The 22552-nt window shown below is 47.0% G+C and overlaps 1 protein-coding gene across 1 annotated transcript in view; it reads left to right on the forward strand.

Moving 5' to 3' along the window:
- LRIG1 (leucine rich repeats and immunoglobulin like domains 1) overlaps window positions 1-22552 on the forward strand; it is a 110963-nt gene that overhangs the window by 68512 nt on the left and 19899 nt on the right. Inside the window, exons 4-9 of the mRNA XM_036219903.1 lie at window positions 7230-7367; window positions 9434-9577; window positions 11121-11264; window positions 13565-13708; window positions 16396-16539; window positions 18531-18611. Of these exons, the coding sequence (XP_036075796.1) occupies window positions 7230-7367; window positions 9434-9577; window positions 11121-11264; window positions 13565-13708; window positions 16396-16539; window positions 18531-18611 (795 nt within the window). The remainder of the gene's footprint in view (window positions 1-7229; window positions 7368-9433; window positions 9578-11120; window positions 11265-13564; window positions 13709-16395; window positions 16540-18530; window positions 18612-22552) is intronic.

Consider the following 22552-nt stretch of genomic DNA (forward strand, 5'->3'; position numbering starts at 1 on the left):
TTCCCCTTAGCAAGGCATCCGGGCCACTCTGCCCTGAGTTTTACACTAAATAATATCAGTCACAAATTGTCTCACATTGTATGGATTCCACCTATGAGATGTAAAATTACATTGTAGCCCCAAGTGGCACTTAGATGCATGCATACCTCCATTTGTTTCTGTCACACTTTGGAGTGCCTGCTGTGGACAGTGGGGTTAGGCACTGTGACACAGAACCATAGTGAGAATTATAAGGCAGTGTGACGATGGGCCAGGTACAAAGTCTGCTGGTGCCCTGAGGCGGCCGGCGTGGAGTGTGATTAACTATGTCTGTGGGATCACTGTGGAGGTAGGTGGGAGGTAAGCAGTGGTGGCAGGTATGTAATAATTTTTTCTCATTTCAGGGCTAGGTTGTGTGAAATTATTTCTTAGAGGTTCAGGGAAGGAAAGAGCTATAATTTGAATTTTGTTGATTCGATAAGTAAGACATTTAAAAGTTTGATGCCGAGGTAACATTATGCGAGATTTGTTGTTTCTAGTAAGAAAGAGTCAACACTTCAGGAATTGACAGTATGGGCTTCTGAGTCACCATAATTGTCTGGAAGACTGAAGCCTGCGTCAGTGTTAGGACTGGTGCACTGGCCGGCTTCAGCATGTTTCTGCCTAACTAGAAGAACTGAAAAGAGTAAAGATACACAGTGTGAATGTCTGTTCTCTGGAAGCAAACACCCTGTTTGCTCACCTGTCCCCACTGGCTCCAGGAAGGAACCTGGATCATCTTTTGAGGAGCATAGCAATCATGTAGACTTATGTTCCATTTCACTTCCTCAAAAGGGGGGAAATACATCAGTGAGAAAGATTGTGAGTAGTGATTTCTGACATGGGCACTGGAGGGAGAATGAGAACGTTCCCTCTCTGCTGTAGAGAGGAGCTTAGCCCCATTTTGCAGATGGTTAATCCAGATACCGAAAGAGTGATTCATATATAGTTCCAAAGCTGAAGCAGAGTTATTAGAATCTGAGTCCCTGTCCCCCAGAAGCCCAAACTGGTTGCTGTAGTATAAACCAGTAAGCTACAGGCCCTGGGACAAATCTGGCCCACAGTTGTTTTTATAAATAAAATTTTATTGGAACTCAGCCAAACTAATTCATTTACATATTGCCTATGGCGCTTTTACACTCCCAGCATCAGTGTTGAGTAGTTGTGGCAGACCACAATGACCCATAAAGCCTAAAAAATGTACTATCTAGCCCATTATAGATACGGTTTTGCTGATCCCTGGTATAGACAATAGGTGCATAATTTCAAGAACCAGCTGTAATCCATTTGACCCACATTGACCCTTCTTCCTTTGATCCCCTTGCCCTTCTTCCTGGCTGTTAATCTGTGACCTGAGATCTTTTCCACCACTAAAGAGAATACCTTGTAAACCAGGCTTTCACCAAACTGTAGTGGAACAATCAGTTATGATAAAAAGTTTAAATGTTGGTTTCAAATGGCTCTGTTTTACTGTCTAATTTAACACCGGCTCAGAAAATGTAGCCAAGTGGCAAGAGCTTATCTTGCCTGCTCTTTGCCTTTGAAGACTGACTTTATTTTTGAAGCCTTTGACAGGTGTTGGTTTAATAGACTTCTGCTGTATTAAGTTCTCCTCACCCCAGAGGGCAGCCTGAGGGGTAAACCGACACTGGGTGGAGGCAAATGCCCCGTGACCATACATTTCCCCTAGTCCCCGTCACTACAGAATTGTTCTGATTTTGTTTGGTGGCAGAGAAAGGCTGGAGTGCTCCTTCGATGAGGCCAGTTGGAGGTCCTCCCACAGTACTGCCCTATCCCCTTTCTTCTTCTCTCTTTTGTAAGCTTAAGGGCATCTCTTTGTGGCTTTCTGTTCCCTGAGACTAAAGCTAGTAATGCGTCCTTCAGATATAGATGTGTAAAGACACGATCTCAAAGAACTGTTCTCTTCTTTCCATCTAGAGTATCCATGAGTAAGAACTTTAGTTTCATCAGCCTTATTTGCTGAGATTAGCTGCACAAAATCCTCTGCAAATTTGCTGCTCACATGGGACCCTGGGAAGCTGGTACAGAAGTGAGGCCTGGTTGAGACCAATTATACAGACCAGTCTGAGATGACCAGGGAATAGTCAGCTAACACTCAGATCTAGGCAAGTTTTGCTGAAGGTTTACAGGTTGAATCTGAGATAGTGCCCTTAAAATTTTGCCTGGAGAGCCTCTTGGATGGGCTGGTAGATAATCCTGCTCCCTTGGGTTTGCATGCTGGCTCTTTTACTTCTCAGCTGTGTGACCTTGGGGAAATACCAGCAGACCCCTGAGCTTCAGTTTATTCAACTATAAATTTAGGGTTAAGAATAGTACCTACCTCTTATGTGATTTCACTGAGGCTTTACCCAGGGCCTGCTACGTATAGGTGTTCAGTAATTTGTCAGCAGTTGTTAAAAGAACTTGGAAAAGGATTCAGAGGTTATAAAGATGAATATGGACCTTCTTCTCAACTGAGCAGTTAGTTACGTTAAAAGAGTGACATCCTGACCATCTGTGTTGTACATGACATTAAAAATATGGACAGTCTTATGAAAGTGAAACGCCAGTTTGAATCAGGGAACCCTTCTTCACAGCCATCTACTCTCAAGGGAGAGATGGGAGGGCTTCCCCTGAATACTGGCTATTCCCCTGAATACTAACCCTAATGGATGGCTGTCTAGAGGGGATGTCTTCGGCAAGTCTGCTACTCCTGGCGGGGTGGGATGGGGTTTGGTGGGCGATGGGCAGGGGCCATGGGTCTGAGTCCCACTTGCTGCAGGAGTGAGAAGGGGAACATAATCCAGCTGGTTGGGGATCAATCAGATATCTAGCCACCCTGAGTCCTATAGAAGATTTGGTCTGGGATTTGCTTTGAAGCATGGCTCCCCGTGGCTGGGTTTGATACTCTGCAGCTTGAGCAGGCTTGTTTCATTCATGAAGCTAAGAGTGAGAGCTCTGAGTCAGTCCTTTGTTCCTGAAAGAGGAGTGAGGCCTGCTTGTTGACATTGAAATGGGGCAGAGGAATAGACAGGGACCAGTCATTCATTAATTTTTTTCATTTTTTTTCTAGAGCATCTCTAACAAACTAGATCCTGAGCCTGGCTCGGAGGATACAATTATGACTAATAAAGAAACAAGAACTCATTGAGCAACTGTTACATGTCGGGTCACCATTAACCTGTGGGGCATAGAAACTTCCCATTCTACTTAATAGATGGGGCTCCTCTGAGGGTCACAGCTGTAAGAAGTGTAACTGAGATTTGAATTTAGGAGAGTATTGCTCATGGCATGTTCTCACAGAACTATGTGCTCAGCTTTCCTAAGCCTAAGGAGTTCAGGCAGTGTTTGATCAGGGCTCTAGGCTAGAACCTGGAGCAGAGAGACCAGCTGTAAGGGAGAAATTGGCATGTGCATCCTTGGAGACTGGGAACAGCTGTGTTTGAGCCCCAAGGACCTCTGGAACCACTGTATGCTAGGTTGTTTGTGTCTGGGCAGTGTTACCACAGGGCAATTGGCAAATTCTTTTCTTTTGTTCCCTGAATTGAATTCATCTGCTTACATGATTTTCTTATGCTTCAGTGCTGGTGAGTCCCAAATCTGTGTCAAGACTCAGCCTTTCTGAGTTCACCCATGTTCATTGTGATTCATTTAACAAATATTTACTGAGAACCTATTATGTGCCTCACACTGCTCCAATGATTGGTGACACAGCATTGGACAAAGCAGACAAACGTCTCTGCCCTCATGGAGCCACAACCTGGTGGGAGAGACTATGTTCTACGAGAAACAAGGAAAATCTTAGATGGTAATTACAGCTGTTGAGAAAAATAAAACAGGCAGAGGAGTGAGGGGAGAGGGAGAGAGAGACAGAGACAGAGACAGAGACAGAAAGACAGACAGACAGACACACACACACGGACGGACGGACGGGGGCAGGAGGGAGGGAGAGAGAGAGAGAACGAACGTGCACGCATATTTGTGGTTTTAGAGAGCCTGGCCAGAGAATCCTCAGCGAGGTGACATTTGAATAAAGATATTAAGAAAGTAAGGGAATGAGACCTATGAGACTCTGGGGAAAGAGCATTCAAAGTAGTGGGAAGGGCAAGTGCAAGCATCCTGAGGCAGGAGTCTGCCTGCTGTGTCTGAGGGTTAGAGTGGGCAGAGCATGTGAGGTGGAGGAGTAAGAAATGAAGCAATGAGATAAATTTGTGGCAGATCATGTGGGCCTTGGAGAATATTGGAGGAACTTGATTCTAAGTGAGACATCATTTGAGTTTTAGGCAAAGGAGTCTTGTGAACTGACTTGTTTTCTGCTTTTAGTTTTTAAATTGTGGTAAAACACATAATATAAAAGTTACCATCTTAATCATTTTTAAGTATATGGTTCAGTAGTGTTCAGTACACTTGTGCTGTACAGTCTCCAGAGCTCTTGCCATCTTGCAAAACTAAAACTCCATACTCATTAAACAACTCCTCATTCCTGGGTATGCATATATCTCAGATCTGCTTTCAGTTTTTTGTGATATATGCCCATAAGTAGAATTGCTGAATCATATGGTAATTCTGTTTGATTTTTTGAAGATCCACCATGCCATTTTCTTCAGTGGCTACACCAGGATTTCAGTTTCTCCACATCGTCTCCCATACTTGTTATTTCTCTTTTTTTGATAGTAGCCATCCCATGGGTGTGAGGGGTATCTCATTGCATTTTCTTAATGATCAGTGATGTTCAGCATCTTTTCATGTGCTTATTGGCCATTTGTATATCTTTTTTGGAAAAGCGCCTATTTAAGTCCTTTGCTCATTTTTTAATGGGATAGTTTGTTTTTTGATGTTGAGTTGTAGGGGTCCTTCATATTAACCCTTTAAGAGAGACATGACTTACACATGTTTTCTCCCACTCTGTGGTAAGCCTTAACAGTATCTCTTTGGCTCTTGGGTTGGTGATAGACTATACGTGAACAAAGATGGACGGTGTAGCCTCGTAGCCTGCGAACTTAGTTATCTTATTATTTCCAAACTAGAATATATAGGATCACCATCTGATGCACCTCCCACTGTTATCTCCAGATTCTGTGGGGCCCTCTCTTATTCTCTTGTGTCTGTCTCTGTCTTGCCACCACCTCCTCATGGACTTCTGTAAGGTGATTCCCTTCTTCTTAGCTTGGCCTATGAGACATTGCTCAATGTGGTCCTGCCTACCCTCCCAGCTCCATGATCTGATCCTGCCTCTGCCCTTCTCACCAGCATCAGCATCCTGCCCTCTGGAGCTGGGCCCAGCAACCTCTTCCTGGCAGAATTCAACACTGCTCTCTCCTCGCTTCCAGCATGTTTCATCCATCCTGCCTTTGTACTCTCATTCTCACGCTCCGTTGTTTCTCATCTCCATGGCTGCCTCTTCTGCTAAGTGGGGAACTCTTTCCAACATGTGAAAGAGACCTGTCTTCATCACAGTGCCCTTCCTCCAGGATGGGCCTGGCGCAGAGAAGGGGCCTAGAACGTGTTTGATTCAATGAATAAGTAGACAAAGAAGAAGAAAGATGTAAGATAAAAGAGGAGAGAGAGGCAGTGGGAGAAGTATTGGGGGCTCGCGGCAGCTGTCCCGTGAGCCCTTCTACTGTGTAGTTTTCTTCTTTGTGTAACTTTGGGCTGATGGTGTCCCTTCTCCTTTATTCAGAGCCCCTTTTCCTGGCTCCCTGGCACTGCATTCAGAGTTCCTGGATAAGACTCAACTCTGTTGCTTTTATTTCTTACTCTTTTTTTCCCATACTTTACATAATAAAGGTTTTCTTTTATTTCCTTTTTTCCCTTTCTTTTTCTTTTGGAATCAGAAAACTGAAGAGACTATCTTTCTTAAGAACTTAATAAAGAACTCAAAGGAAATAGCTTTGAGGGGCAAGAGGGGACATGAAGGGAAAAAGTGGTCTTTCATTCTAAGGAGATTTCACTGTGTGTGGAGTTGTGCCCTTGTAAATGGATTTTTGGGTTCAGGGCCTGGGAGAGTTGTGAAAAAAACAAAGGAGTCGATGAGCAGCCCCAGAGCTTCTGGGAAAGAGGGCCTTGTTCATGCCCGTTGGAACTGATTTGGTCAAGTGTTTGTTTAAAAGAGATGCCACTTGGTAAGCGTCGCCTGGCTTACTTGTGTTGTGTTCAAGAATGCTTTGATTGGCCGGAGACCCTGACACTGTTTAGTCAGAAATTGGCCGAGTGAGTGCCTGGAACCCAGAGGCCTAGTGCTGTCACCCAAGAGATACTTACGAATCTGAACATTGGGATTAGGGCTGCAGTGATTAGAATGTGCCAGGCAGAGCCAAACCCACACAGGGGCCATTCCCTCCAGTCTCGGTTAGCATTTGTTGTCTTTCTCCTGATTAATAAATATTGGTTAGTTGGTTAGACTTGGATTTGTCAGAGGATTAAATAAATAAGTCATGGTGGTAAACACTGAACACTTAGGCTGACATCTGCCACACACTTTAGTGTGGTTTCAGATTGAATCACCTGTATTCCTAAAATAAGAGGTTGCGGCCCATCTTCCAGATGAGGAAACTGAGGAACAGAGTTATCAGGGGCTAGAGTCAGGAGGTTCAGGGGATTTGATTTCAGTTAGACGCAGCACTGAATTCCTCATTTCCCTTGTCAGGATTTTGTTGTCGTCATCTTTTTAAATGCCTTTTGCCTATCTCCATTCCTGGTACATGGAAGGTGTCAGTAGAATGTGAGGACTGTAATGACGTGTGAGGATGGATTAAACTGAACTGTGGGCTCTGGTGCCTGCAGTCTTGTAGATGGTGGGATTGGACTAAGTCCTGCAGATTCGAGATAAGAACTGCATTAGGAGCTGGCTGGTTGCACAGGGCGTATCTCGTGCATTGGTGAGTTCTGAGTTCTGCTCATGCCGTGCTGCTCTCTGCATGGTCTAAAATATCTCCCTGTGTTCTTGACCTTGGAGAGAGCAGCCTAGACTTAGAACTTGGACAGACTTGTCACAGACAGAAAATTCAGTATTCTCTATCTAGCATCCACCCACTAGATAATAATTTGATGAAAAGAAGAATGGGAGATCTCAGTCTTAAGAGTGTCTCTGCATTTGTAATGTTCTGAAAGAGCAAAACTGCTAGTAAAAAAATGTGTCTAAAACATGTGGCGAGGAAAATACTAGTTTCTTTCAAAGACGTGCTTGAGTCACCTCCCTTTGTGTGTTTTAGGCAACACAATAAGATTCGCAGTGTGGAGGGCAGTCAGCTGAAGGCTTATCTGTCCTTGGAATTGCTGGATCTGAGTTGGAACAATATCACGGAGATCCGGAGTGCCTGCTTTCCACACGGACTGCCCATAAAGGAGCTGTAAGTGCCTCTGCTCTGCCCTCGCACCCAGGTCTGGACACAGGATGGACGTTGCCTTCTCTTCTCAGCTGTGCCCTGGCTGAGGCAATGGGGATGGGCACAGAGCTCCTTGGGCTGTCCTCAGCAGGGCTGAGGGCGGGGCACCCAGGACCACATCATCTTTGTGCCTTTTTATAGAGCATTTCCAAATCCCACAGCAGCATTCTGACTTCATAGATGACGAGGAAGGTGAGGCAGGGAGAGACTAAGTATTAGCTTAACAGATCTGCCACTTGAGAGGAGATCCGAGCCGTCAAACACAGGTCTATTTTGGCGACAAAGCCTGTTTTCTTTCTCATTTATGGGGCTGTCTCCCAGGAAAGGAGAGGAGAGATTAGGGGGTAGTTAGAGGAATGACCGTGGGGGGAGACCTCTTCGCAAAGGCTTAACCTTTCAGTGCTTATCTTTCTAGCATCATGAACTATTGGATCATGTCATTTGGTTTATTTGAAGGGGGCATTTACTTTATTCTGTGGGTTCTCAGCACCTTCTAAATTTCCTTGTTAGTCTCTTCTGCTTTTACCTATCTTAATGCCCTATCTTATACCCAATGGATGGTAGACAGGAGAAGAAAGGTAAAACCTATTTAACCCATTGCCTCTAGGTAGGAAAATGTTGCTTTGGGGAAGAAACTAAAAACCCAGTTTAAAGAGACATGTTCAAATGACACGTGAGTTTTTAGTCCCTGCACTATTACTGTTCCTGACTAGTTTTAGAGATCATTTGCAAGGCCGGTGTAGGGGTCCTTGTGACCTAACTGTTCAGGGAGGCCAAGCCCTGACATGCAGATTTTCCAAGACCCCCAAGGAGAGGAATGATTTCTTTCTTAGGCTGCATCAGGTCACCAGAATTAGAAACGGGAGACCTTTGCTTTTGGTAGGCCAGCAGGGCAGTCCTGAGCCCCCCATGAGGGCTTTCCAAAGGTGTCTAGCTGCCACCGGAAACTTCCTTGCTTGCAACAAAGAAACCACCAACTGCTAACCTGAATCGCAGTGACCTTCTCTCTCTGCATGAGAGCAGGAGGGACTTTCTATTTGGCAGATACTGTCTGGTATATCTTCATCACACAGACTGTTCTGCTTTAATCTGAGTGTTAAGAACAAACAGTCCAGCCCCAATTGCAAAGAATCCTCATGTGCTCTCTCTTGGGCCGCTGCCTGATGGCGAGATGGAAAATGTCTTATTCCCTTCCTTTCTCTGTTTAAGAAAATTCTCTTTATTCTTTCTCCTCTTTGCTTATACCACAAAAAAAACATATTTATTTGGGGAAGGTAGGAGAGATATTAGGGGCAACTTCTCATGGGAATACTATACTGTTGCTTCCTCTTCTGTGTTTTTCTTTATTACTTGATATCATTAATGCACAACAGAATGCACAGATCTTAATCATATAGTGTAATGCGTTTTGAGGTGAGATGCCCCTTACACACATAATCAAGTAAGTGGAAATCCCATTGAAACATTGCTTGTTTTCTAAAAGGACTCTATGCAAGTCTCTTTAACTAGTGTTTCTTTGAGACATTTAATATTATTACATGAATTGGTTTATGCACATTTATTACGTAAGTTGCATAATGAGACTCACTTCAAAATTAAAGGATGTTTCCCCAAATTACGAAATCCACTCTGACCTTGCCTCACAGTTGACTTTCTGCTTGTTAGGGCTTTTCTCACCCTTGGGCAGAGTGAGTGTTGGGGAATGAATCTGCACAGGTGGCTCTGGAGGTGACTGGGATATGGGACTGGCGGGGGTAGAAGTAATTGACTTCCACTCCCACCCTCCTGGGGTCACCTTCCGGCCATAGCACAGTGTGCTCTGAAACAGGGCTTCTCTCCATGCCTGACACTTGTATTTCCCTTGCTCCCCCATCCAGAAGTGAAGATGGACTTTGCAGCCTTGGGAGGACAAATATCTCATTGGAAATCTGTGTTTCTGGGTGTGTTTTAGCTCATTTTCCCAATCGACTGGGTCAGAATGAGGAAGGCCTCCTACTGACCACTACATTCTCTCTCCTGAATCATTCCAGCAATCTGGCAAGCAACCGGATCAGCACCTTGGAGTCAGGAGCATTTGATGGTCTGTCACGGTCACTGCTAGTGCTTCGCCTGAGCAAAAACAGGATCACCCAGCTTCCTGTGAAAGCATTCAAGCTACCTAGGTTGACACAACTGTGAGTATAGAAATCTGCACTTTAATTAAGGTTAGGTAAACTTTATAGAGGCCAAATTTCCCCAAGGACCCCATATCAATTGCAACTCCTTCCTCACTCCCTCTCGCTCATACTCTGCATAAACTATCATTAATGACCGTATGGCAACACCTAATAAAAGCAAATTAGAAGCTGGGTCTGGTGCCTGCGAGCTGCCTCAGGTTGCTGGGAAAAAGATCCACTGAGGATATATATGCTTGTCCTTGTTGGCAATTTACAGAATGAAATGAGGAATCCTGCTGGTTAGCTGATCCTAGCTAAGGCTCAGGCTGTATGGATGGGGTTCCTTATGATCTTAGAGGTTTCTGTGTTTTTTTAAAGGAACCCATAAAATCTATGTCATGGATGTTAAGGTGTCCAGCGCTTCTTGAGCAGGTCGAGAGGAAGTCAGTGTAGCCAGAGGTAGATGTAAACGAAAATAGGCCATTGTCTTCATCTCCTTAGTCTTTTAAGGATTTTTTCAGTTTTTTGATGACCCGGGCTGAAATGCTCTTCAGAGTGGCACAAAGTTTGGATTCAAGAAAACCTCTATTTACCAGACCCTGATGGATTGTTTGTTCCCTGCATATTTGTTTTTTTTCTGTATCCTCTTTGAAGCTGAAGAGCGTATCTCAGGAAAATAAGCCAATATCGGAGATTTGGTTTAAATAGAACAAAACAATCATTCAGGGCCAAGTGTGGCAGCAAGATGGGGTGTGCCCAGCATTCCTCTGTCTGTGCTTCACACACACACCCGGGCTCTATTCTCTTCCTCTGGTCTCTTGATGTTCAGGAGCAGGGTCATGAGGCGCTGCAGTGGTATTTGGGGGAAAATCAAGTACTTTCTGATTAGCACTCTGTTCTCTGCCCCTTCCCCAAGTGTTAGTAAAGGATCAAGCCCACCCAGATTCCTGAAATCTTTTGGTTAACTGATGTTTTATCACATTGGGGCTGGAAGCCAAATGTGTATGCTTCGTGGTGTGTCTAGATCCCCTCCTCTTCCCACAGGCAGTAATTTCTCTCTGTAAGTAGAGATCCCGTTAATGCCCTCAAGTGAAAGTAGCATTGCCATTTGATACCCAGTGGTTAGATTTTTCCTGGGCTGAGGCATTGGTGTGCATTTCTGTTGCTGAGCTAAGAGACAGCTCACCTAAGATGTTCACATCCTGAGTCAGACATTTGCATCCTGAGTCATATGCACCTCCTCACTGCAGAGTCATGGACATTCTGGGAGGAAGTGGGAGTGCTCATTGTTTGAGAGCACAACAGAACTGGCTTCTGGGGAGCTCCGTGCCTCCTTTTTCATTCATTAGCAGTGGCCCTGTCAGCATCAGTGCCTGCATGGTGGGCAGGAGCTGCCATGAGACACTCGGTGGCCTCCTGCTGCATGATCAGGCTTCATTCATTGGGAACTCTTCACTGGGATTTTTTCTGTTGCCTGGGAAACCCAGCAGTGACTGTGTAGGAATGGTTGTAAGTGGGCTGTAGAGGATGCTCTGAACACACACCATCTTCATCTCTTTAGGGACCTCAATCGGAATCGGATTCGGCTGATCGAGGGTCTGACATTCCAGGGGCTTGACAGTTTGGAGGTGCTAAAGCTTCAGCGAAACAACATCAGCAAGCTGACGGATGGGGCCTTCTGGGGGCTGTCCAAGATGCATGTGCTGTAAGTGTGGGGCTGGGTTTGGGGCAGGGCCCTGGCTTTGCTTGGGTGCTAGGGACTTGCATGTGGTCTGTTTACATCATACATACGTGTGTTCATTCAGCCCCCTACCCTGAAGAATCATTTAGGACTTCAGTTGGAAGCCCCCGCTGCCCTTTGGGACTTCACCTGGTCCTAACTCATTGTCTGGGGACTTTGCCCCCCAAAAAAGTGTTTTCCTCTCAGGTTAGGAAAATCTCTTGGCAGAGGTGGGAGGTAGTGGATTCAGGCAAGTAAGTTGGTTAGTGAAGATGGAAGAGGGAGCCATTTTGCTGGGGCTGCCCTCCCCTCCTCATTTCCTCTCCCCGACTCCCGCCTCCTTCGTGGACTGTGGAGCAGGCTCCCTCCCCACATCCTCTCTCCTCTCCCACACGCTACAGGAAGTTCCCTCTCTCCCGTTTTGGGGTTGACAGACTTTCTTGATGTGCAGGTGGGCCAAAAATGTATAGTTCTTCCTGGGAGATTTATTTATGTTTGGTGAGCTAATCAAGCCACTCGGTGCAGATGTTCCGCTTCTATCAAGGGAGAGCTCTCTCCCAGCCAGATGTATACAGTCGCAGAACTTGCCTGCCTGCCAGAGTAAAACAACAAAAAAATACAGAGGAGGGCAGGAAAGGCCGTTACTGAACTTTATTTTTAAACATTTAAATTTGTTTATTGTTAATCAAAAGTAACATATCCTCGTAGATGAATAAAATCAGATTATAAAGAAAAGCAGTCATTGCCCACCCTTCCCACCCGCCATTCCCTCTTTCCGCTGGTTCCACTCCCAAGATGCAGTCACTTCTCGTTTCTCTTTTTGTGTTTTCCTGTTTGTAGTTTTGCTGGTGGTTACTTCCACGTTAATACACTAATACCACTCTCTTGATTTGTCAACTTGAGATTTCTTGCTTTATGGTCAATGATTTAACTCCCTTTCAGTCTCTACAAGTTATGTCATTATGTTTATGTCTTATATTATTACCTTTGCAACGGAAACAAAAAAACAAAAATTCTAAGTCCTGTTTTATCAACTCTCAGTGCTGTTTCTCAACAGCCACGCATGCATACACACGCACGCACACTCACACTGTGCGAAGTGAGGGCGTTAGCACTGCAGTTTTGCTTTCTTCTCTTTGTTGTCCACCCTTCATTGGCTGCATCTCTGTTTTTACATATTCAAGAACACTTTTACTTGACATCCTTAAACTTTAATTTTGGACTATGAAATCTACGTGGTCGTGTGATGGGTGGGCTGAGATTAAAAGAGAACTCTCAGAAAGAGCGTGGAGTTAGCACGTACTATATGGTTTTTATGTTGAACACTTTCATACAAATTGGGAGTGATGAGTTGTCTTAGTGGTTATTTACAAATTTCATGCTTGCCTTTTGAGTAGAGGTAGAAAGTGAGATGATAACAGTGAAACATGGTCGCCCACAACCTTTGTAATACCAAATGCTGGGCAACATTTGAATGAGTAACTTTTACTGAGGAGGTCAGTTACGTGGGGCAGAGCCATCCCTGACCAGGTTGAACAATGTCGAGAAGTTTACTTAATAAACTTGGCGGAAGCTAAAGTTCTCAGCACTGTGCTGAAATGCTGATATGTATTTTTGTTTTTCCTTCTTATAATAGCTCTACGAAGTTGATAGTCTTGAATATCTTCATTTTCTAGATGTTCGGGCTCAGACTGGCAAAATTGGGGTTTAAAACCAATTTATCTGACCCCAAAGCTAAAGCCATGTCTCTTGGTGCAGTGGCCCAGAGCCCAGACTTGGTTGGCCAAACCTGGCTTTGAGTTCTAGCCCCTCATTATTTGCTAATCTATGGGATCTTAGACAAGTTACCTAGCTTCTTCTCTCAGCCTCAGTTTCCTCATCTGCAAAATGGGGATGAGAATGAGATCTGTCTCCTAGTCCCTCTTTCTCTTCCTTTCATGGGCTCTGCTCTGTGCTAGGATCTCTTCTGTCCACTTGTGTGCCTGGTTCACCTGTGCTCAGCTAAAAAGGTCACTTCTAGGAAGCTTCCCCTTGGCCTCTGAAGTCTCCGAGTTGGACTGGACTCTCACCACCATCTGTTCTGATTTGCCTGTCTTCTCCCGTCCCTACGCACACATACACATGTGCGTGTGCGCTCACACACACACATCTCGTGAGCTGTTGCTAGGTCTTTGGTGCCAACCGGTGTCCAGTCCAAAGTGGCTGTTCACTTGCTGTCTGTGCAGTGGATGAATGAGTACCACAGGCGACATCCGCCTTCACCCTGCGTGTCGCTGTCATTGCAGGCACCTGGAGTCCAACAGCCTGGTGGAAGTGAACAGTGGCTCGCTCTATGGCCTCACGGCCCTGCATCAGCTTCACCTCAGCAACAACTCCATCTCCCGCATTAACCGTGACGGCTGGAGCTTCTGCCAGAAGTTGCATGAATTGTAAGTGTTCCCAGCTTTACCATTTGCCAGTTAGAAATGCTCCCTATAGGTGACCCCTCCAGAAGCCAGGAACCTCTAGGTCTGGCACGTCTTGAAGCATAGTGGACTTAGGAGGGCTCAAATGGAGAGGGTGCTCAGAAGCAGGCAGCGGCCTGGTTGAGGGAAGACAGAGCCCAGCCAACAGGCCCAGAACAGGACCCTGGGATTCAGCAGACCTCAGTGATTTGAGCTTGACTCCTACCTGATCCCCTCTCTGTGTCCTCTGCAGGGCTAGCCCCAGGACCCTATAAGGAGCCTTTGCCCCAAGGCCTTCTTAACATAGGTAGAGTGCTCTGTTAAAGGGCAGGCTACAGAAGTGCTCTCCTTGTAGCTGTTTTGACAGCTATTATATGTTAATGGCTATGACAAGTAACATAAGCTTCTTTAATGAAGAGGTTATTTGGGCTCAAACACAGAAAGGACAGTGATGCTGAGAGCACGCGACACGCTGATGGGTGGGAGAATTTACACATCCTGGTAGTTTCTGCCGTCCTTCCCTTAGACAGGTTGCCCTGGCGCTCGCTCCTCCCCTTCTCCAGGTGGCAGTGCCCTGGCCTGGTAGGGAGGCTCCTGTGCTGATGTGACTGTGTTTATACTTTACTTGAGGATGGACAGCGCCCTCATTCCTTTGGGAGACTCCCAGACAGGGCTCCCAGGCTGGGACTGGGAACTCCTAAGGTGGTGCCTAAGGTTCCTGAAACTGGTAGGGGCTGGCTTGGGCTGTCTGCCATGTCAGGGTGGGAGGCTGGTAATGAGAGTGGCATTGCCAGGGACTCAGGGGGCATACCCATGGTTTCTATCCCATGCCTATGAGGTTTGTGCTTTTGGAGGAAAAAAGTGGGCTCTCATTGTGTTTATCTCAGTTTAATATGTTCAGGGTTTCTCAATTCTAGTTTATCCAGTGTTTTGTTTTTTGTTTTGTTTTGTTTTTTTAAAGAGGGTTTGGGTAGGTTTTCTTTTTTTCTAGGCTTGACTGTAGGAAAAGATTCACCCACTGAAGCAAATGATTACTGAGTGCCGAGCCTCTGTCTTTCTTTTCTTGTCTCTCTTCAGACCTCACCAGGCAAACTTAGTGAGACGTTTAAACTTAATGTTGAGTCTTGTAACTGGTGTTTTTATCTGTGCTTCTGTTCTCCCCCTTCTGAATCCCTTCCCCCCAACACCCCGCACTGACTTGGAGTTTATATTTCAGTGAATCCATCATTCCCTAAAGCAGAAATCACTAGTCCTGCCTCTATCATTTTGCTCACTTTCCTTGGATTCTGTGTGTGTACATGCGAGTGTTAACCCTTTGGATTTAGCTTCCGGACCCTTCACAACTGCGCAGTTGCACAGTATTCTCCCGTGGTAGTGGATGGCTTCCAACAGGCTCTTTGCTCAGGCCGTGACCCCACTAGGGAACCCCCAGGACACATGGTTTTCTGTTGTCCAGGCCTGGGAGCCACAGGAAAGCAGAAGGGGTCTTCTAAGTCCCCCAAACCTCACTAATGGGTAAGGTGAAGGGCAGTCCTCTGAGTCACCGGAGGGGTGTGAGATCCTGGTGTTGATGTGGCGGTGGTGAAGGGCATGGTTTCTTGGCCCCTCCGGCCAGTGGGCAGTGTGAGGCTGTCTTCTGTGCCCTTTAGAAAGGGCAGAAAAGGTTACAGACGTGTGCCCTCATCAGCCTAGCAGTTTGCCCGGCACCCAGGTAACCTCAGAGTCAGATTTAGGACTGCTTTCCAGTGTTATCCTCGCCCCTCCTTTAAGCTAAATTCTTAATTGCAGGTGAGGATGTAATTTTGATCTCTTGCCAGGTCTTTGCAATTGACAGGCACTATGACTTATTTCTCCAAGAGGGAAAGAATGTTACTCCCTGTTGCCTTTAAAAGCTCATTAATCTTCTCTAAATTTATTTTCCATATTCCTGCCCCAGACCAGATTTCCCATTTTTCAATGATAGATGACTAACATGCCAAGTAACCAACCCAGGGCCGTATTGGGGAGCAGGAGGTGTGCTGAGAGCAAGGAAGGTTCGATTCTCGTATTTAGGGAAGGTGTATGATTTGGGGGCATGTTTCTTTCTTGTCCTGCTTACAGTAGCGGGGGGGGGGTCATACTTAGAGGCTGTCTCTGGTGTGGGACAAGGAAATCTAGGTGGGAGCACCTGGTCCCACAGAAACTGCTCAGGTAAGGTACAAAGTTCTACAAAGCCTTGTTCCAGGTTGTGGCTAGTGGTGCCCTCTGCTGGCCAATGTCAGGAGTCTAAATGGGACTTCCTGCTCACTGTGAGAACCTGCTGGGGTCCTGTCTAGTCTCAGGCCACTGCCATGAGAGGTCCTTCATAGCCTGGATCAAGACTGGCCATGAGCACCAACATAAAAGGGTCGGATCCTTGAGGTTTCTTAAGTTTAAGACTCCCATGTAGTCCTCACAGTTTAACACACATCCTGGTCTCCAGGACCTCCACAAACATTCCGGGAGTCAGACTATATGGGTGATAGGCCCTAATGGATTTCTAGCTACCCAACCACTTTTGCCCTCGGGATTTTTGTGGGCATATTCCCTTCCCACTGAGACCTGGCTGCATGTGACTTGATATTCAGGAGGGGAGAGAAGAAGGCAACCCTGTGACCTTATGATGACATTTGCTTCTCCCTCCCCTTCCTCAGGATTCTGTCCTTCAACAATCTCACCCGGCTAGATGAGGAGAGCCTGGCCGACCTGAGTAGCTTGAGCATCCTGCGCCTCAGCCATAATTCCATCAGCCACATCGCGGAAGGCGCCTTCAAGGGACTCAAAAACCTGCGCATCTTGTATGTCTTCCCGTGTGGGGTTGACAAAATGAAGGGGCCCCAGCTGGGAGGGCAGGCCAGAGCAAACCAACTACTTCATTGACTTCCCTTCTCATTGGCTGTGAGTCAGAACTGGATCCAAAGCTGACCTGTTATGTATGCTAATTCTCACAGTCACGCTCGGGATCCTGGGGTCCTGTTCTTAGGAAAAGCCTCCCTGGGCCAAGTACTGGAGCAGCCTCCAGGACAGTGGCCCTGGGGTCAGTCTTTCCAGTCTTGAGTTTTCCTTCCTTTGTGACTTCCATTTTTAAGTCCAGGATATTTTCTGTGTGAACCAAGGGGATGCTGAGGCTCATCTTTTGGGGTAATGTTTGCACTTCTCCAGCATAACCCGTGTCCAGGAGGCCCCATTTCCAAGAGAGGTAATCAGGGAATCCTGTGTTTTCCCTTGTGCCTCCCTCAGGGTCATTTAACAAAATGCAGGCGATAATGTCATTTCTCTCTAAGTTTCTGTTATGGGTGGAATTGTGCAAAGTTGCCGCAAGGTGCTCTTTTTTGGGGTCTTAAAATTTTTCAGTTGTTGGCTTCAGAGAACTTCGAGGCAGCTATTGGCATAAAGTTTCCAAAGAGGAGTGTATGGTTTTAACAGTGGTAGGCGTTCGGAGCCCTCCTTCCCAGGCATGCCCCGCTACAGAGAGAGGGCCTGTCCCAGTGGAAGAGGGAGGGAGGCCTTTGCACTTGCACCTGGTGGAAAGGGCAGGGTAGGCTTTAATCCTGAGCTCTCGAGGAGTGTGAAAGAGCCCGGACACCAGGCTATTCAAGCTGAGGTCAGCCTTCGAGCCCTTGCAAGGCCTGAATAACAAGGCAGGGAGCGTTCAGACTGAGCGGGCCAGAAAGAAAAGCTTTGGCAGCCAGGGCTGGGAGCAGGGCAGCGGGCACACAAAGCCACAGCCCTGCATCCCCAGTTTTTCAGTATGAAGATAATGGGGAGGAACCCATTAAAAGAAGTCCCTTCCAGCAGCAGAATCTCAGCTCTTTGAGCTTCCTGCTATAAAATAAAGGTCAGAACAAGCGTTTCACTTTGCGGTTAGAACTCCCTCCCTGTTGGCAGCGTTGGTTCCTTCCAAAGGCTCTCATGGGAGCCAAGCGAAGCATCCCTTTCTGTTCCTGGCCCATATCTGCAAGGGCTTGGAAGAGGAAGGTGTAGGAACCGAGAACCTTGTGGAAAGTTGGAGAGGGCTGACTGTGTAGCAGAATGGGGGCCTAGCGCCAGGTGGGACTTCTCGCCTGGCGCTGCGACCTGCCCTTAGAAGCCGAGGGAGGAAGCTGAGTCATTGACCTTGTGATTTGCGTTGTTGGAGGAGACTGGGCTGAAAATGTTGGCCTTATCCTCCTATCCTGGCAAATGGGTCACAAGTCTGACTCGGCACCCAGATGTTGTCCCTGGCTTGGAGTCAGGGCCTGTGTAGGCCCTGTGAAAGATGTAGGCTCCAGGTTCCGAACCCACTTGCCAGCATGGAGGTAGCCTCTGGAGCTTCTTTCATCACCATCCCTTTCTTCCAGGTGCTCTTTGCAATTTCTTGGTCAAGTCCAGAAAAGGGGCTCTGATTGATATGAAAGCAGATGGGAACCTTACAGAACCTATCTGGCTGATTTTCAGTGCGAGTGGCCAGATGTCTGCTTTTTTAGAGGTGGAATACAAACCAGGCTTTCCTGTGGCCTGTCTGCACCCCTGTCTTTCTCCCGAGGCTCAGCCATAGCTGACTGGGGGAGCTGCTTGTTCAAAGGGTGTGTCAGCTTTGTGGATAGGCTGAGAAAGCCAGGCCATACTGCAAGGTGTACTAACTTGAGCTTCCCGTGGCTCAGTGCACACTTCTCTTGATGGTGCATCACAGCTGGGCAGCTAGAATACGCCTAGAGGGGACAGATTGGGTGTCAGTCTGTTCTGCCAACTTACGCTGAAGAAAAAGTTGAGAACTCAGACTGGATGGTGAGCTCTGTCTTCTCCCCAGGGATCTGGACCATAACGAGATTTCGGGCACAATAGAGGACACCAGTGGTGCTTTCACCGGGCTTGACAGCCTCAGCAAGCTGTGAGTATCTCTTGTTTGAAGTTCTGAGGGACTCATGCATGTGAAGGCATTTCTTGGCTCCCCCTATACCTCCTTTGTTCTGGGTCCTGCCAGAGGAGAGCTGGCTCGCATTTATCTTCTTTTGTTTGGGAAGAAAACTGAATAAAAGAGTGGGAGACTTCCCGACTTCTCTCTTTCCAGTAGTCTCATCTCAGCCCTGGGCATTAGTTCTTTGGGGCCAAAGAAAGACCTGGTGTCTGGAGGCCTGCTGGATCTTCTCTCCCACTTAATTCACGACTAACTTGAAAACAGCCAGTTTTTTTGTTATTCTTTGTACAGCGGAGTATTACTCAATTTCTAGAAATTGTGTGAACTCTCTAAATCTGAGTAACTCTTGAAGGTTTTGAGTCTGGTCAGTATTTTTGTTGTTGATCATAATCTTAAACAGAAACAATCATTTACCAAGGGTAATATAGTAGCTATTTTTTATTCAAGGTTTCTCATGTTTTTGTTTTAGTTTTTTAAGCTCCTAGAACTTTCCGGTTATATTGTGAGGTATGTATATATGTCTAACAGTCTCATGAGGGCAGGCTCTATTATGCAGCTTTTTTGTAGTTGAAGAAACAGAGCTGAAGGGGTTTTGCCCAAGACCACACAAGCTGATGGGCACAGGGGCAGCATCTGCCTCTCTGGTCCTAAAGCCTGGGTTGCATGTCTCTTGTCCCACCCTCTCTCTCTGCATCCCACCAGCACTTTCTGCAGATGCTACCAAAGGAACATACAGGAGTGGGGCCTGGAACAATTATTACTATTTACTAGCCTCTCAGTGGGGGGGTTTGAAGGAGGACAAGACACAAGACAGTCACCACTCCATCTCCCCGAGCCTGTCCCTGACAGCAAGCCATGTAGAATGAAAAGTAAATATTTTGAAAGCAGTAGTGGAGTGCGAGGCCTTAGGAAAGCCTGTGGTGGGGAGAGTCTTCTAATGTTTCTGATTTGTTTTGAAAAGTGGGGTTTTTCATACCTTTTATACTCAGAGTTCTGAGTAAGAAGAAGCTATTTGGGCTTTCTGAGGATTGTGTCTCTTCTTGAGTGTTCTATATTCTGACAGCATGTCATAAATGCCTGTCAGTCTTTCTTTTTCTTCCCTTAAAAAAAAAAAATACTCCCTCCTCCCTCATCTCCTGGCCCCTTTACCCAGGATAGCACAGTGGGGTGCGGCAGAATGAACGCACTCACCTGAGGAGACCTGAGGTGGGAGTTTGGCTGCTGGGGCAGAGGGCACCTGGGCAGCCATTCAGCGCACTCCTTACTGTGTGATGCCTCAGCCATAATTAATGGATGGGTGAGGGCGGGGACAGTGGATGGTGCCACTCCATCTTTGCAGGGCATGTCCCTTCAGTGGAACTTGGAGCCATTCTTGGGCTCCAAGTCATAGCTTCTAGGAGACTCTTCTTCCCCGTGTGAGGTACAGCTGGCCCTCGGGGGTGCCAGGACTTTTACATAAACCATGCTGTGTTCGTAGCCTGATGTCACCTTCCTGGTTGCCTGCTGTTGGTTCCCCGGTGTTTTCTTCACTTCAGCCTCCTGGACTCGGTTCCACAGTTCTATTAAAGTCCCAAGAAGTTAGCATGAGCCCACGTGTTCCTCAGTTGTGTTCTGCTGTTTGACGTGGGTGCCCCAGAAGCAGTGGGTTCCCCATTGACCTGGAACTGAGACTTCAGAGAACTTGTTAAAATGCAGGGTCTCCAGCCCCAACACCCAGTCCCACTGATCAGAATCTTGGGGCTGGAGGCTATCTATCTGTTTCAAAAAAAAAAAAAAAAAAGGAGAAATGCACGTAATTGGGGGAAGTTGGTACAACAACAGTTAATTCCTTTGTATGATTAAATATATGCAGTTATTTAGGTGGGATGGCATCATGGGTATGTTGCAAAAAAAAGGAAGAATTTTTTTCCTCTTGGATTAAGAAAAAAAGAGGTGATGCCTCTGATTTGGATTCCCAATCGTCTGGCCAGGTTGGGGAATGGGAAGTGGATAGAGGCAGAGATGAAATAAGGCTGACATGATTGGATGGTGGTTGCAGCGGTATGTGAGGTTCATGACACTTCGTCTGCCTGTGATGGTGTATGAAATCTTCCATGTTAAGAGGAGAGAAGGAGAGCAAATGCTTTCCTGTGATCCTGGTGCATAGTGCTGGTTAAAAGCCACTACGCGTGGCATGTGGAAGATGTTGAGTAAACATTGTGAAAGAGAGGAAGGGAAGGGAAGGGCGGGAGAAAGGGAGGGAAAGGAAGGGTCAGGAAAGGAAAGAAGGAAGGAACCGGTGCTGCTTTGACCTCCCGCCCGCTCGGTCTCCTCGGAGCACAGCCTGGAAGCTCTCTGGCATCGCCATGGCTGGGAGACGTGGCCGTGACATCATCTGAGTGCCCTGCTGGCAAGTCTGTTGCGATTCATTAGCAGTGGGGAGCATGTTAGCACAGGGAAGGGCTGCCCCTCTAGAGCTGCTGTGTCACATGAACTTATTCAGCCTCTGGGGCTGCAGTCAGCGCTCGGAGTCCCTATGACCTACTGCAGGTCTGCCTTTGAAGCACTTGGGTGGTGTCAGGGATTTGCCTCAGCACGGGAAGGCAGAAACCCTCTCTGGCCTTCACTCAGTTATGCCAGGACTTGGGGTCCTTCCTGCCATGCAAGAGGCCTGACCTAAATTAAAATGTTTTCCTAGAAAAGAACAAGTGAGCAGCAGAGCTATAAAAGGCTTCCATCTCTGGATTGGGTGGATGTGGTCCTGCCTTATGTTTTGCAGCTGCTGAGCACAGCCATTTTGGATAGTTGTTCAAGCTGAAGTTTCCTGACAAGGCGAGAATGCTCCTAGATTCTCGCGAGTTCTTTTCTCTCTAGTTGGCTTTTGATTATTATTACTGATCTACCCTGTGGCCCCTTTCCGAATGTTTATGGAACACCTGCTGGGGGCCTTCACAGTGTCACAGGGCATGAGGAGGGAAGGGCGTAAGCAGCACAAACTAGGGGCAGAGAGGAGTGTTGAGTCACTTGTGTACAATGGGCGATGCAAGCTCCTACCCCATGGTTCCAGCTCTCTCCATGGCATTCCTTAGGATGCGGGGTTGAATTACACAGGGTGGTGTGTGTGACGGGGAGTGTTGGGGGCAATTTGCAGAACTAGGTTGTGGGACTAAGCCCCTCGATTACTGTGGAGTGGAGTGGGCCCAGGTAGGCGCTGTCATCCAGTGGGGGAGCAGTTGCCCCTCCCATCTTCTCAGTGCTATTCATTGTTGAGAGGTGGGGAAGGGCTACTCCCAGTCAGTGCCAGCACCCCCTTCGCACCCCACTCCCCAGCACCTGCAGGATTGCTTTAGCAAGAGCAAGAGCCCAAAGACCTTTGGAAGACTTTGGCCGGGCTGGCCAGGAGACGTGAGAGGATTTGATCGGTGATTCCCCAGCGTTACTATCTGCTTTGAGTTAGTGGTGCAGGGAGCTCGGGCTGCCCAGCCCTTCACCAGGAGCCTTGAATCAGGTGCAGCCAAGTCTCAGTTGCCCACTACCATGTGAGACAGAATGAGCATCCTCCAGGCCCGCAGTCCAGCTCTCTTTTCCCCACAGAGCAGCCTTTTATTAGACCGTCACAGTCTGCTAGCTTGAGCACCAGCTCCCAGCCCCCAGATGTCTGCTGGGAGAATGTAGGGACCTGTTTTAATCTACCAACAAGACGATTTGCCCCTGCATAATTGAGAATTTGAGAGATTGTTTTATTGCTATTGTCACCATTAGAAATAACAGCCTGCCCACATTGTAAAAGAGGTCAGTGTGACTAATATTTAAAGGCCGAAGTGAAGCACAGTTTTTTCCTGGATCTAGTTTATGGGAGATTTCAGTGCACAGTTCAGTACGTTTTACTGAGACCTGGAGCACACAGTGCCTCGGCCTGGGGGATCTGAGTAAGG

Source organism: Rousettus aegyptiacus, unplaced genomic scaffold (assembly GCF_014176215.1).
Source record: "Rousettus aegyptiacus isolate mRouAeg1 unplaced genomic scaffold, mRouAeg1.p scaffold_m13_p_4, whole genome shotgun sequence".
NCBI classification, from domain to species: domain Eukaryota; kingdom Metazoa; phylum Chordata; class Mammalia; order Chiroptera; family Pteropodidae; genus Rousettus; species Rousettus aegyptiacus.